Source organism: Chamaea fasciata, unplaced genomic scaffold (assembly GCF_029207755.1).
Source record: "Chamaea fasciata isolate MVZ Bird 193981 ecotype frontalis unplaced genomic scaffold, bChaFas1.0.hap1 SCAF_3, whole genome shotgun sequence".
NCBI classification, from domain to species: Eukaryota; Metazoa; Chordata; class Aves; order Passeriformes; family Sylviidae; genus Chamaea; species Chamaea fasciata.
The window spans coordinates 22,864,117-22,879,469 of NW_027094088.1; the positions used below are offsets into that span (position 1 = coordinate 22,864,117).

At 43.2% G+C, this 15,353-nt stretch overlaps 1 protein-coding gene across 1 annotated transcript in view; it reads left to right on the plus strand.

Annotated features, from left to right (window-relative positions):
- KCNH1 (potassium voltage-gated channel subfamily H member 1) overlaps positions 1-7,686 on the plus strand; it is a 177,294-nt gene extending 169,608 nt beyond the window's left edge. Inside the window, exons 11-14 of the mRNA XM_066178346.1 lie at positions 618-1,592; positions 1,733-1,879; positions 3,361-3,465; positions 5,538-7,686. Coding sequence (XP_066034443.1) covers positions 618-1,466 — 849 coding nt within the window. The 3' untranslated portion in view covers positions 1,467-1,592; positions 1,733-1,879; positions 3,361-3,465; positions 5,538-7,686. The remainder of the gene's footprint in view (positions 1-617; positions 1,593-1,732; positions 1,880-3,360; positions 3,466-5,537) is intronic.
- Positions 7,687-15,353: the final 7,667 nt, after the last annotated feature.

A 15,353-nucleotide genomic window follows, 5' to 3' on the forward strand; every position in this document is an offset into this window, starting at 1 on the left:
TTGCATCCTTAAACTGCACATTTCTTCTAGAAGAATCTGTGGGAGGAAGGGAGGGCAAGAAGCACTTGCCCTTGCAAACATGCAACTACTTGCAGCTGCAAACTACTGTTGAAGAGTCCAGAGTAGTCTGCTGTACTGGCCCCACGAGTGGCCAAGCTGCACTAAAATAATGTCAGATCATTTTGCAGTGAGGGAGCTCTGAGATGAGACTGATGGGAATGGCTCTGTAACATTAGAAACTTGGTGCTAAACCAAGTTTAGAGTCAGGAAAACAAATACAAGAAGTCACTTTTTTAACACAAAAGAGAACAAGTATCTTCCTGGAATCATTATATCTACAATGGCACTGCCTTGCTGACCTGTCAGAGCTGGAGAGGTTTTTTTCTTGTGGGTTTTTTTTTATTCTTTCTGTGTTATAAGACAGATGGTGACTGCTCTTAAATAATGAAATAAACCACGTTCCACACAACATAAGATATTTGAAAATGTTGCTATAAATGTGCAGAGGTTGTGCACTTCTCAGTTAAAATAGATTCTTTCAAACAATTCTTTCTCCAACTTTTCTCCCTTAACAAATGTGCGGTTAATCACAGAGTGAAATCTCTTTCCCCCTGTAGATCGTGTTCCGGAAAATCAGTGACGTCAAGAGGGAAGAAGAGGAGAGAATGAAGAGGAAGAACGAAGCACCTCTGATCTTACCCCCAGACCACCCGGTCCGGCGGCTGTTCCAGAGGTTCAGGCAGCAGAAGGAAGCGCGGCTTGCAGCAGAGCGGGGCCGAGATCCAGACGACCTGGATGTGGAGAAGGGCAATGCTGTCGGGGAGCAATCCTCCGCCCGCACCGTGGTCAAGGCCAGCGTTGTGACTGTCCGGGAGAGCCCGGCGACGCCCGTGTCGTACCAGCCCGCCTCCACCTCCGCGGCCTCCGACCAGGCCAAGCTGCAGGCCCCGCCATCGGAACACGCGGCCTGTAAGGCGGCCGGGGACTTCCCCCGGCGGAAGGGCTGGGCAAAGTTCAAGGAAGCCTGTGGGAAAGGTGAAGACTGGAACAAGGTCTCTAAAGCAGAGTCCATGGAGACTTTACCTGAGAGAACTAAAGCTTCGGGAGAAGCTACCCTGAAGAAGACAGACTCTTGTGACAGTGGCATTACAAAAAGTGACTTGCGCTTGGATAACGCCGGGGAGACGAGAAGCCCGCAGGACCACAGCCCAGTCCTTACCGAGGTCAAGCATTCCTTTTATCCCATCCCAGAACAGACTCTTCAGGCCACCATGCTAGAAGTGAAACATGAGTTGAAAGAGGACATCAAGGCTTTAAACACAAAAATGACCAATATAGAAAATCAGCTTGCTGAGATACTTAGGATATTAACCTCAAGAAGAAGCTCCCAGTCGCCACAGGAGTTGTTTGAAATATCAAGGCCCCAGTCTCCAGAATCAGAAAAAGACGTTTTTGGAGCTAGCTGAGGTGTTTCTTTTTAAAAACGAACAAACCAACAAACAAAGAAACAGCCCCCTAACACTTTGCATTTAATCTTTCTTGAAAACGAGTGAGGGACCCGTTCACTAAGCATGTTCCCTCTGTCTAAAAAGGTATGGTAACAGGAATTGCAACCTCATGTCAAGATGGCAGCTGACTTTGAAGCCTTTTTGACAGCAAGGGTACAGTTTCTAAAGTTCTTCTTTTCTCCCTTTGTCCTCATTCCACCCCCAACCCCCTTCTCTCCCTCGAGATGTTGGAATAAGAATTCTGACAGCAGCAGCCATCCCTGTGAGCCCCAGGTGATCTCTGAGGTTTTTGGAGCATGCCTTATGTCCTTAGCTCGGGTTATGCCTATATGAATAAGCACTTGCCAGGGTGCTTATATTTTCAGTGTTTGGTGGGTTGTTTGTTTTTTTGTTTTGTTGCTGCTGTCACTGTCTCAGTCACCTCTACAGCATGTTGGATGTCACAGTATATTTTCATATATCTGTAATAATGCAAAGAGCAGTAGGAGATTTGGATTTCACTGTGTGATGAAGTTTCTTTTGGGTAGTCAAGGAAGGGCTAATAAGATGAAAAAAAAAACATACTTTTTTAATTTCAAACTGACATGTTGCTAAAACAACTACATTTGGAAACATCTTCAAAAATAGCCGTAGTATTTCAGATCTGTTATTAAATGGGATCTTCCACACCATCATTCACTGAATCAAGGGTATATTTTTTTCAAAACTTTTTCTGTTTTTTTCAAAGCTTCAGTTTCAGATGTCTTTCAACATTTGATACTTTTGCTTTCAACTCCAGCTACCGGAGGGTTGGGTGTGCAGTGTACCTGAGAGCAACCCACGGCACAACATATTTGAAACATCACTAACAGATCCTGTAAATTTGCCTCCCGATGAAAATATACTGTGGCATTTATGTCCTGTTCTGCTATGAATCTGCTCTTTTAATTCTTGTTAAATTATTATTCAGAAGTTTCTGTTTTGATTATGTTCATTGTAGCCAAAGGCTTTCACAGAATTCTTAACAATTTTAGATGGTGGCATTTTCCTCTACATCCAGATGTATTGTTCCTGATCTAATCTAGCTTGGAAGCAAATGGATAGTAGAGGTAGAAATACAGTGCTTACTGTATGCAAGTGCTATTGTAGCAAGGAAACAAAGAGATCTGCTTCTTAAAGAAGGAGATGTTTCCAAAACTTATATTTTCATAACTTTTTTCAAAGGAAGATTGAAGCACTTTACCAAAACTCTTCTTCATTATTCATATAGGGTAGCATAGATGGTACCATGACTTCTGTTCTCACCTTGGGATACAGGTGTATATTCACAATATATTCACTCCACCGACCTGGTATGTTCACTGCTTAACAGTAGCTTAGACCTCAGAAGTGTGGTACCATACCACACTTTAAGGGGTTTTCATTTTTAATGGCAATAGGTCTTAACACTGTGTGTGTGTTAAGTCTTATTTTTTTTCCTTGGTACTAGATTATTTCCAAACAAACACAGGATTTTTTTGGGGAAGACTTTCATTCACGTTAAGTATGGAAGAGGCAAGGAACACAATCAATTTTAATGATTTCTGCTGGCCTGATGCTTTCACAGTGCAATGCAGAACTTTGTCAGACATCCCTGGGGAGTTGGGATGTCCACTGATGACTGGCACAGTGGTGAGGCCATGCTGTGCAAAGCTCCCAGCTCAGGTCCTGCTGTCAGAGTGTTTGTTTGTAGCTGTTCCTGCAGTAACTGCCCTTGCTCTCAAAGATAACAATTATTCCAAGCGCAGCACCGTCATCTCTAAGTGGAGAGGCAAGAGGTTTAGGATTGACTTTCATCGTCTCACTTCTTGTTTTGGTATGGAGGTGCCCACAGATCGTGAATTCTTACCCAAGGATTGAAATACTCCTGAGAAACAACCCGTGGGTTCAAATCTGTAGGTTACCGTCTTCCCTCCCACAAGAAAAGGCAAGCAGGGAGGTGAGTTGCTCTGAAACCAAGAAGCTACTTCCTCAGCTTATTTCTGGTTTCATGTTTAGGTTTTTCCAGTGGTACCTGGTGTCTTTTACAGTCGCTCACTGCAACCTGGAGTGCTGAGGAAGGCACTCTGACCAAAGCCACACTGTTTGTGTTTGGTGCTTTAATGACTGTAAGTGGCAGCAGTTACCTGCAACAGGAATGGCATGGCTGCCACAGAAACTCATCCACCCACAAATTTCTGTGAGAAATTTTGTCATGATTTTTTTTTCTTTCTAGTCTTCTTAGACAGTAGCTACCACCTAAGTAAACCCCAGGTGTACTGATGCACAAGAATTTGAAATTGATTTCCAAAAGTTCCAGTAAATTTTTAGAGACTGCCTTGGAGTCAGTTTCCTGAACCAGGCAAATTGCTCACCAGCATGATATTCATAACACTTTTCTTCATAACATTTTTGAAAGGCTGAAAGTCTTAGCAAGTCCTTTGTGGAAGTGTCTCCCACTTACCTGCAGTTGGATAAACACAGACATGAGCTTATCCCAGGTGGACAAGGGAGGAAATGTTTACAACCTCCCAAGTATGTGCCTAGTATCTCCAGAATTGCAGTGCAGACCTAAAATTGCAGTGCAGTTGCAGGTTACCTGGCCCTTTGTTGCTGATACTGAATTGATGTTTCTCAGTGATATTTTTGTGTGCCCTCAGGGATATGTTAAAGGTTATTCTGCTGTTGCTGATTGCCCGGCCTGGAATCCCAGCAGGACAAGCCACACAAGCCCCCTAATTGTAATAATTACCCAGGCCTGTGAACAAAGGCAGACAAGTCCCCATTTTCTGGGGATGCTCCTTGTGTAGCTTGATGCTCAGAATGATACCAAACTCCTTCCCATCCTGTATAACAGTGGGTGGGTGCACCCAGTCCTTTTCTAAGGCTTTTTTCAGGCTCTTACAATAGCCTATAAAAACATTATTTGTAAAGCCTTCAAAGATTGTAACAGACTCCTGAATTCCACTTAAAACTTAATGTCTTTAGAGATTATGGCCAAATTTAGTTTTGTTATGGTAATGAAATGGCAGAGAAACTCTGCTTGCTTGTTACAATGACACCTACAGGGTGTCTGCTCCGGGTGAGCCCTGACAGCAGTCAGTGTCAGGCAGACCTGTACAGCTGTAAATGAGATTAGAACCATTTTTATGAACTGCCAGGCACTAAAAATGGTTGTAGGAGAGTGCCTCATCCCTCAGCAACCTGTATTTGTTTTAAGAGAATTTGAAACAAGTACTGTCTAGGATGAGCTTTGGTGTTTGGATTCCCTGGACTCCAAACTGGTTAAAAAATGAGCAAATCCATGCCCACTCCTTTGAACCCCAGACTAATCTGAACCTGTGCTATGGTGCTCAGGCTCTGTTGATGCAGCACTTTTCCTTTGAAGAGTGGCTGAAAGCCCCTGTGTTACAAATCTGTCTTTCTCCACTGAGCCTTATCCTCAGATAGATGCCTGTGGCTGGATGGCATGTAGACCCATCATAATTGTTAATATTCTTTGATTTTATGTGTCAGCTTTTCCTTTTTTCTCTTGTTCCTCTCTACACATTGGTTAAGCTTGTTCACTTAAATTATTTTCCAGATTAGAACTGAAGGATTCTGAAAACAAGACTCTGACCCTTCACAAGCAAATGCTTGTAGATAGTATAAAGAAAAAACCCAAACAAAACCCAAAGCCTCAGTTATAACTGTGTTCTGGCATAGTGCTTCTGCCATTTAACATCCTGCTAAATTACCTGCATCATTCTAAAAGAGATGATGTGTTCCATTTTGACTATATGGTGTAATTAAATTTCAGCCAAAAGAAGAGGAGTCGAGAGAAGGAGCCCGTATTATGATTTGGTCAAATGGGGAACTTCTGAAAGCTCATGCTTAAATGGTTACAAAGAATACAAATATGCAGCACATGAAAAAGGATTAAAAAAGCAAACCCCGGCCCTCATCCCTACCTTGTTCTGATACATTTACTTCTGTCTGGTATTACAAGTATACTTTTGAAAACACCATTCTTCCTTTAAATCTCTTCCACAGTTCTGCCCTGAATCCCAGCGAACACCCTGTTTAACAGCTTCGAAGGCGATGTTCTGTTTCTACAGTACCTCCCTTTAAAGAACTGAACAAGATACTTACTGTGACTATCTGGTGATATATTTTCAATCACTCTTAACCAATCTGTGAAAAAATTTACTACATAATTTGTCTTTACTATATTAACAACAATGTGTATGATTACGCTTGTGCAGATGCGTGTACATACACACATATATATAATATCTATGTATAGATAAGTCTATGGATTGCATTTCTGTTAAGCAAAAGCACATTCCTTCCTCATTGATTCCAGTCCAAGAAGGGAGCTTAAATCTTCCCAGTAGACATCCACTGAGTGTCCTGTTAGTGTCTTGTTTGTTAACTGTTGAACTTTTAAGGCCATGATTTTTGATTTTTCTAGCTGGCCTCAACTTCATACTGTGAGTCTGGTAAATAGTGTGATAGAGAGGAGATTGGATGAGGGTCAGGATAGCCAGGGAAGAGAAACCCATGTGAAATTGGAAAAATGCTGTATCCTAGTTGGTGTGGATAAGGCTCATAAGCTGGTGTTTGTTGCTCACAGTATCTCTGAAGCCAAGCTGCCCCAGTAGTTTCTCATGGCTTTTCCTGCCAGAGAGATGGTGGAATAGAGGGATTTATTTTTTTCTGGTACCAGGGGCTGTCTCAAAGGTGGTAAGCCTATCCTTCTTCTCATGGGCATCATAACACATGGTTGCTGCACCTCTGCTTTCTTGCCCTGGTGTTAGGTGATAAAAAAGAATCTTCTAACTGAATTTTTCATTTCCACATAGTCTCCTGTGGGTGTGTTGGCAATAACAAAGTCCGTGTTTTAGCTGCACTTGTGATACATCAAGACAAACCTTTTAGAGAGAGTCCCGTCCAGGGGAAGCTCCAGAAATTTGAGGTGAGGCACAGTAGGATACTGTATCCTCCAATCTGACATCATTTTGACCACATTGTTGTGGGAAGCATTGATTCAATTAAATAAAAATAAAGCTTTTTTTGCAATAAGAAATATCCAGCATTTAGCCTTAAGACCCTTTCATAAGTGATATAATTCAAACTGTGATTCCATTCTTCTTCCTTCTTAATGTTCTGTAGTATTTACAGTGTTGCCTAAAGATGAAGCACTTTGATTAGCTTTCTAAATCTAATGGAAATCACTTGCTGGTAATGACATTTCTTTCTCCACTTATTGCCTTCTTATTAGGATAATTAATTACTCCAATTGCCCTCTCCCCTCATAAAACAAAGAGACATAGCTATTGTGTAAACACTTTTGTATATCAGGGAGCCAACCTGTCATATTGCAAAAGTGTTTGTTTCAGAGACCTTTTTTTACAGATCAACAAAGCTAATGTGAATTTACCTGCAACTGTAATTTGTTTCAAGCTGATTGTTGAGTGTTGTGTAAACATATTTGATGTGTAATCCCAGAACATCTCTGTAACTGGATCCAAATGCCTAATATTAACAAAACAGTTCGGGGTTTTCATTAACTGTTCTGAAAGGCTCATGGGTTTTTTCTTCTTCCCGCTAAATCTGTGACCACTAACATAGAAAAAGGATCATTTTAGCTGTAGATGAAAGAAGTTCAATAATCTTGTATCAGGATGAACTGCTATATAAAGAAATACCAAGTTTTCCAATGAATGTGTTATATTACTGTACCTACATACAATCAATATTTGTACATCTGTTGGAGACCTGTCTGCGTTTCAATATTTAGCCACCACTGCATGGACACTTGATTGATATGCAGTTAATGCAGTTGCTTTGGCGCTTTTCAATGTACTTCACTTGTTTTTATCCTTTCAGAAATCCACCAAATACTCAGTTTTTTTTTTTTTTTTCTTTCTTTGCATTTGTCACTTTGTTCAATGAAGCATGACTAGAAACAGAGAATGAGTAGATACTATTTTTGTGGTCAGCAAAGCAGCTGCCAGTAGATAGACAGTGTGTGTATGTATGTATGTATACGCACTGTCTGGGAATGTTTCAGATACAAATGCAGCCACCTCCATTAATGATATCCCTAGTTCAACATTTTTAAACAAGCACAAAATAATATTTGTAAAAAAAGAACTTTAATTTTATTTATTATAGTAATAAACTATTTTATACATTACAGTTGCTTTGGTGTGCTTTTCTCTGTGTTGAATATGTGCTCATATGATCAACAAGGTGGTTTTAAATTACTCTCTGGAACTTCTGGCTAGCAGTTTTGTTGCTGTTGGTTTGTATCCCAAATGTTATCAGTGGAGCAGTGGGGTATTATTGCTTTGGTTGTAAATGATTCAGGTTGTTTTTCAGATTTCTTTCTTCTGTCTATCAGTACAAAGGGATTCATATTTCCAGGCTCACTGTAAACTAAACTCAGGTGTTCTGTAAAGTGAATATCTTGACACCCCAGGCCGTGTCCTGTGCTATGGACCTCTGTCTAGCCCAGGTATCTGCTGAGCAAAAAGAGATCACCAGAAGACTGGCTGTGACCTGTCTGAAATTATCATCCCATGTCCTGAAGGTACATGTCTGTAGTTGGTTTGTGTTTTAGACTGTGTTCACTACTGCAATATCTGAGAACTTTTACAAAACTCATGGAAACCAGAGATCAAAGGACCTTCTTTCCTGTCACCTGTTGCAGAAGAAAGAGACTTCACCACGGACTTACACAAAGACAAACCCCACAGAGGAAGCCCCTGGCACTGACACTGCTGCAAAAGGCAGCAATGAATATTATTTTGTTGGCTACCTCATCAAAGGTGTCATGGGAATGGGAGGTCCTTTCAGATCAGGATGAACACACATGACAGAATCACAGTCAGCAGTCATTCCTGCAGGCCAGAAGCCATGCTGGAAGTTTACACAAAGTTATAATCTTCAGGATATCAGTCTGGGCCCTGTGAGCTTTGCAGCCATTTTTGTGGTTCATTCTCCATCCTCTCACCCAGGGGTCTGGTGAATGTGGCTGTCACCTGTGTTAAGACACTCCATGGGATTGTCAGTCTCCTCTCCAAAAGGGCAGCAATAAAGCATAAGCTTTCAGACTGCCGAGCTGGGGCGGAGCTGTACGGAGAGCAGCCAAGGAGCACAATGAGGAGCTATTTTTAACACCATTTCTGCAGCCGCTGTCGTACGTGGTGTGACAGGATCTCTCGTCACTCGCATTGTTTCTCTGGCCAGTGTGAAAATCCAGCTTTCTTTTGCATGATGTTATACAGTGTCCTTACACTTACTAGAAAAGGGAAAATTACCATAGTGTAAGGCATGCACTTTCACTTGGGTTTTTGTTTGGCTTTTTTTGAGGTCTCCAGAGGCTGTTGTGCTCATTTTCTGAATTCTTCATTATTTTCTTTGCTCCTGCATTCTGTGCAACGTCCCTGGCAGTGCTCCAAGCTTTAGTGAGCACAGGAGGGGTAACACTGGCCACACAAGGTTCCCCATCAGAGTTTCTCTCCCCTCAGCAGCCCCATAGCATTTCAAACCAAAGGTAATTAACTACAGCACGTTTTGCCCAGATTTGTGTGCCAGATTGCAAAGGCTCATGTTCTGCATGCTGCCGTCAGCCCTGTGTTCAGCTGGGCAGCACCAGCCCCAGCAGCTGTGAGCAGCCTCAAGCCCACCTGCACCAGCCCCTGCTCCTCATTCCCTCCACCCGCGAGCACATTCACAGCAGGGACTGAAGGCTTCTGAAGCACAGGGAGTGTGCCGTGGCTTCTGATTTTTCTCAGAAAGAGCTGCAGGTATTTCTTCTGTTTGGTTCTGAATTAGTGTGCAGCTGCTGGGGACCCCTGCCAGGCATGTGGGGCCTTTACCCCTCTGGGTGTGTAGCCTTGGGGCAGCAGCAGGAACTCCAGGGGCAGTCAGCAGTGCATCGGCTTGTGGGGAGGTGAGTGCTGCCTACACAGTTTTCAGTTCTGCATTTGGTAATGGAGGTTCTTTAGTTGCTCTGTGGTGCATTTTAGTCTCCCTGCTAAAGTCAGAAGCACTCTGTCTCTCGTGCTTTTTTGCGGTGGAGTAAAGACAACCAGCATAAACCAGCCCCTCTGTGCTATGAGAGCCAGGGGGACTGAACTGCAGCAAATCCCTTCCCCTCACACATGTGCAATAGCAATGCACTAAGAGCATTCCCAGAGCACTAAGGAAACATCAAAACTATTCCTGTTCAGCATGTCCCAGCAGTGTGTGTGTGTGCCTGGTGCAGGGCAATGCTCAGGAGACCCCACCAAAGCACTGAGGCTGAGGAGACCTTGGCTGATTAGCTGCTCTCTGTTCTTGCCTTCTGCTCCAGGAGTTAGGCCGGTTAGTAAGGCTGTGTATCCAACCTGAAAATGCTGGGAAGGATGCGTGTTGCTATGGTATTTATTGCTGCCAGTGGTGTCAGGGGTTTAATTGCAAGAGACATATAAAGAATCTCAGCCAATACCAGTATTTTTCACCTAGAAGATTGAGTCTGTGCTTCTTTCTGTCTAATTCACCACAACTTCTCTGTTGGTATGTGGCAGCTGGGGAAACTAACCTGTTCTGTTCTTGAAAGATAGGATGAGTTAAAACCTGTGAGAAATCCAAAAAAAGGCATTAGGGAAAGTGAACTCCTGAAGTCTGTCAGAAGTAGCTACCAAGATGCTCGTGCACAGCTGTATCTGTAAAATACATGTGCTCAAGCCTTGTCTTTTTGCTTTTTTTTTCCTTTCCTTTTCCATTCCTGCTTCCCCTTTCCTAATTAAGTTTAAGTCCTTACGTAGCACAGCCAAATTCATATTAAGGCTGCCCCATGGCACAGGTGTAGGTTTAAAATGAGCTTAACTTTGGCAGCTCTATCCATCATTACCAATTCTGAAGCTTTCTCCCTGCAGCCCCACTTTAAGTACTTATGGAGGTAGGAGTGTCTGAGAAACCTTGAAGAGGTTTTGGTTCTTTTTAAGCTTTGCTCACTTGTAGAGATTTTCTTGAAGATGTTTCTGTTCAGGTGGATGTGGGGAAAGTATGAACTTCGCTGTTAATTCCTACCCGGGGGGGAGGGGGGGGGCACAGACCCCCTGTAAATGTCACTGCAGTTTCTGTGTGCAAATCTGAGGGAGTTGTGCTTTTGCTTAGGAATTTCCTTCCACATTCCCAATCTCACAGCTTACAAAACTGGGGGCAGAAAGAAACTGTGCTGGAGTATCTATTACACATGAGGATTTTCTGTAAAAGGAAGATTATGGCCTCTTCTTCATCAGAGGCTGCCACTGGGGGGAAATGCTAAGCACCAGTAGCACAGGGAGTGCAACTATTAAGCCTGGGAGCTACTACAGGTGTGCTCAGCAATGCGACCAAGACAGCTCAACAAGAAATGGCTCCCTGCAAGCAGGGCTTAGAGAGGAGAAATAGATTGCTTTCAAAGCTCTCCGGCAATCTTTTTTGGTGAATTTTACGGTTAAGCAGAAGGTATTTTAGAAGAACTAACGATAACAGGAAAATGTATTGAACACTCTCAGCGTGAGAGCTGAAAAGAAAGCTAAGATAATCCATGTAGAGCCCCGAGTCAGAATAAAGTATTTTTTTTTGTTTTCCTTTAGAATAACACTGCACACGCAACCTGGCTAGTTGAAGTGGACAGACAAAAATATAAAGTAAAGCCTTTCAGCTGAAAGCTAAATTGGAAAAAGCATCCTTTAGGAAAGTGTACAGGAAGTGTGCATGAAATACTGCATGAAATTGCAATTCTGCCGACACAAATTGTAAATAGCTCTGTAAAATGGGGGTGGGGGCTTCTCATTTGTGAGCAGCAAATAGAGCCGCTATGGCCAGGTGTGCTGAAAGGCTGCAGGCTGGTTGCTCTGACCCCAGTGCAGACCAGGGAGAAGGTCACAGCAGCAAATGGAAGCGGCATATAATGTAGCTGAAGTACAGCCCTGGATACCTGTCTTTGTAGCTTGAGTCTGCTGCATTTCCTTCACCCAGGAAAATCTGTTATGGAGGAGACCTGTCTGTGTCTCATGCAAGCATTCAAGGAAGACCTTGGAAAATGAAGTGTGAGAGGGTGGGTTTGTAGGTTACACTCACGGAGGGGACAGACACTAGGGAGGGAGCAGGAAAGGGAAGCACAACACTGGCGCAAGGGCAAATGGGACTGATTTCCCAGGAGGCTCCTTTGGCTGGAGGTTCTGAAGGGCTGTAGACCTCTGAGTCACCACTTGCCTGCTGGAAGGAGCTGTAAGATACTTTACCCTGCCTCAGTTGTCTCTGCCAGTGTCAGAGGGTGCCCTTGTGTTACTGCCAGCAGCCCTAAAGTTTTAAAGATTTAGCTTGGAAACCATATTAGTATGAAAATGTCATTTTTCTTAAACAGAAGTTTCCTCAACCACCATGAAGAGCCCTCAAGTTCAGAGCCCCCAAGTACTCCAAATGAAGCATTATTTTATTTTGAATGGCCATCGTGCTTTATAAAGCTTTACACCTATGTCATGCCTCATACCCAGCTTGCAGTTGTTCATGGTGTCAGTGGTTATTGGCATAACTGTTCAAGACTAGCAGGACATTTTCAGACCCCTTGGAGGTCTCTCATTTTTACCAAGTGAAGTTTGGCAGGACTTGATCAAACTGAGGAACTTTGAGAAGAATAACCTGAGTGAAGGTTGGGCAGATGGCACCAACTGTGGTGTATGAAGTGTGGGCCAACAGAGTTGGATCCAAGGGTAGCCATGAAACAGGATGCCAAGAGGTGGGGAAAGGCAGTGGAGAGGTCACTGAAGTGGCCTGGAACAAATACATGACCAAATATAAGTTATTTGTCTGTAATTTCATCATGAATTATCACCTCAGCACAAAACTATTACCACAAGAGTAAAAAATCACATAAGTATAAATTAGCAATACCATCACTTCAAGAACTGTCTTATAAATGCTTATTTTTATCTCTGAATTGTGGCTTACTATATGATAATCCTCTCACATACCTGAGCCCCTAAAGCAACCTTAACCCTTCTGGCAGTAGTCTAAAAAAAAAAATCAACTGGACCTAGTTTTTTTCCTGGCTTGCCTTTTAATTAATTTACGAACAGTGTAGCTGTTTCTGGTCTTCTAGTATCATTTCCAGTTCTTCTATTTTTGCCACCTAATTTTGGAACCTCAAATGCACTAGTGCAGGGATAAAAATGCTATGGTCCATAAAAATTAATTAATTTTGTCAAGAGAGATCAGCTCTAGAGGGAGTGCCAATACAATTTAAATGCCACAGGTCATAACTGAAGTTATATTTCTGTGCTACTTTTTCAGTAAACTTTAATTTTTCAGTGGCTGGCTGATGCACCTGTCTGCAACAATTCACTTCAACTACCCAACCATATATATAGCTTTTCTTAAATCCCTGTGCATAGAATGCATTTCTGTTAGGCTGACCATTGCTGGGGAAGGCACAGGCCACAGGTAGCCCATTTAATTTGTTCTGTTCCTGAAAGGTGCTGATATGCAGCTACCTAAGGCTATTTACACATTGAGCTGCCCCTGGATATGAAGAAAGGTGGTGCAGCCTAATTTGTGGTCAAAATTTGCCTGCTAGATCCTGATGTTAGCTTGACTTGTTCTCACTCAGATCTTTGTGATTCCCAGCATAAGGAATGAGGAGATTTTTGAACAATTTTAATCCTGGCATTATCTCTACTGGGTCCAGAGTGCAGTTCTTGGAGCAGTTCACTTACGTTGCTAAAGCTTGTGGGAACTAAAGGGAGCAGTGCTGAGGCTGCCTCAAAGTTGAGCCTTGATTCAGCTCCATCTCTTGTGCAGTGTCCAAGGAGTGCCACACCCGTTAGAATTTTCCTTTTCCTGTCCTTCTGGGCATTGGTGGCATCTGTGAGCTGCCAGTGTGTGTCCATCCCCTGTGCTGGGGATGTCTGAGTAACACTGTCCATCCATAGGTTGGGTGTAGGTGACTGGTGACACAGGCAGCTGGGACTCATTCTCAGATGCTCTGGCAGGACCTGTGTTGGATGTGATTGCATTTGCATGAAGCAGAAAATTAAAAAACACCGAAGTTGTCTTCATTTTTTCTTCCTTTTACACAAAACTAATGAAGGAGCTGCTTCACAAGCAGCCCCTGGTTGGACAGTTGAATTCAGTGCATGTGCACAGAACACCCCTGAGCATCCATGGGGACCCAGCAGAGAGGGCTGCTCTCAGAGGTCCCATAAAACAAAAAATGATCTATTGTAATGCAGATTTCCCCTCTTCCTCAAAGGTGTAACAAGCACAGTGTTCTTCACACAGGCTTTGCATCCAGCAGTATTTCAGCTATCCCTGCTGGATTAAAATATATGCCTTGACTAACAAGTGGCTGTGTGCTGGAAGTTATTTTGGAAAGCAATAATGAGATGCACTACTTGTGGAAGGGGGGAAACTATAGAGAACCGTGAGGAGAAGTTGTGACAGACCATGCATAGCAATCTCCTCGCTCTTCACAGCTCCTTGAGGACAATCCTGCTGCCAAGCCAGAGGAAAGGAGAACCTCCCCCCACCCCAGCAAGTGCAAACTGTGACCAGCTCAAGGGTTAGTGGTGACAAAGGAAATTGGGTGGGTGTGCAAGAGAAAGGACAGGCTCTGTGTTATTGCGGTGACTAATAACAAAATTGCTGCAGGTTTTTATGGTTAAGCTGTTTTTCTTCTGACCTGTGGTAAGCTGGCTATTCCAACTAAGCTGCTTTTAGCTCTCAGATGTGAAAGAGATAGGTGAGCAAAGCCTTGCTCACCCTGTAATCAATGCAGGATTAAACATAGAGCCACTTAGTATAATCTTACCCAGTAATGACAATGACTCTGTTAACAAAGGAGGGGCTAGAGCAAGAGGCTGTGTGTGTGTGGGTGCAAGAGACTTTACTACAGCTTTGCGGTAACCATTAAAGCCATGTATCACTATACATTATGCTTGCTAGTCATTTAGCTTTTCAAAATCACTTGTGAACTGTTTTTGTCAGTAGCCATCATGTAGCTGTCCAGCTCGTTTTCAGAGCCACCACCTTTGGGAGTTTTTTTGTTCCTTACACTTTTGTGACTTTCAGGGTCTCACAGCAGTAGCAGTCAGTGTCTGCTGTTCCCCTCACCCCGGCTAGAAGTTCTCCCCTTTGGTGCAAAATGGCCAGTGTCTTATTTTGGCCATGTGTGTTCTTGTCACCTGTTCCCTACACCCCTTAGCTAGCTTTTTCTCAGTTTGGAAGTCTCTTTCTCACACACCCCTCACCTATGTATTTTTTTTCTTTGGCAAATGGAAAGTCTCTTCCAGGTCTGTGCTAACTCCCCCCCCACACAGGGCTGTCACAGACGCCTTGCTTGGAGGATGGCATTTTGGGCTACCACACAATTAATTACATCAGGTGCCACATGAAGAGTCACTTCTCAGGCCATGCTGAGGAATGTGTCTCCAAGCTGAAGGAGTAACTGAACAGCAAGTTTGAAGTGCTTCAGGCATAGAGCTGTGTGTTGTCTGACAGAACATCATGCCCCATGCTGACAGCTGCTGTATAAGCAGGACTGAGAAGGAACTTTGTGAGTGGGAAGCATCATTTTATGTGCATGCTGCTCTTCTCAGAAACTTCACGTGCTGAAGTCTTTCCTTAACCCAGCTACAAAAGGCTGATTTGCTTTTTAAACTCACACCATTAGGGAAGGCCTGTTCCATGCAGTGCACAACAGGGATAAAAGTAACCGCATTGCACCCATCCTGCAGGCCTCCAGTGCATAGTAGGTGTTTCTCCACAACAGTGGAGCACTTATTTTTCCTACACAAGGCCATAGTTTTCCAAGACAGCGCTCTCAAGCCA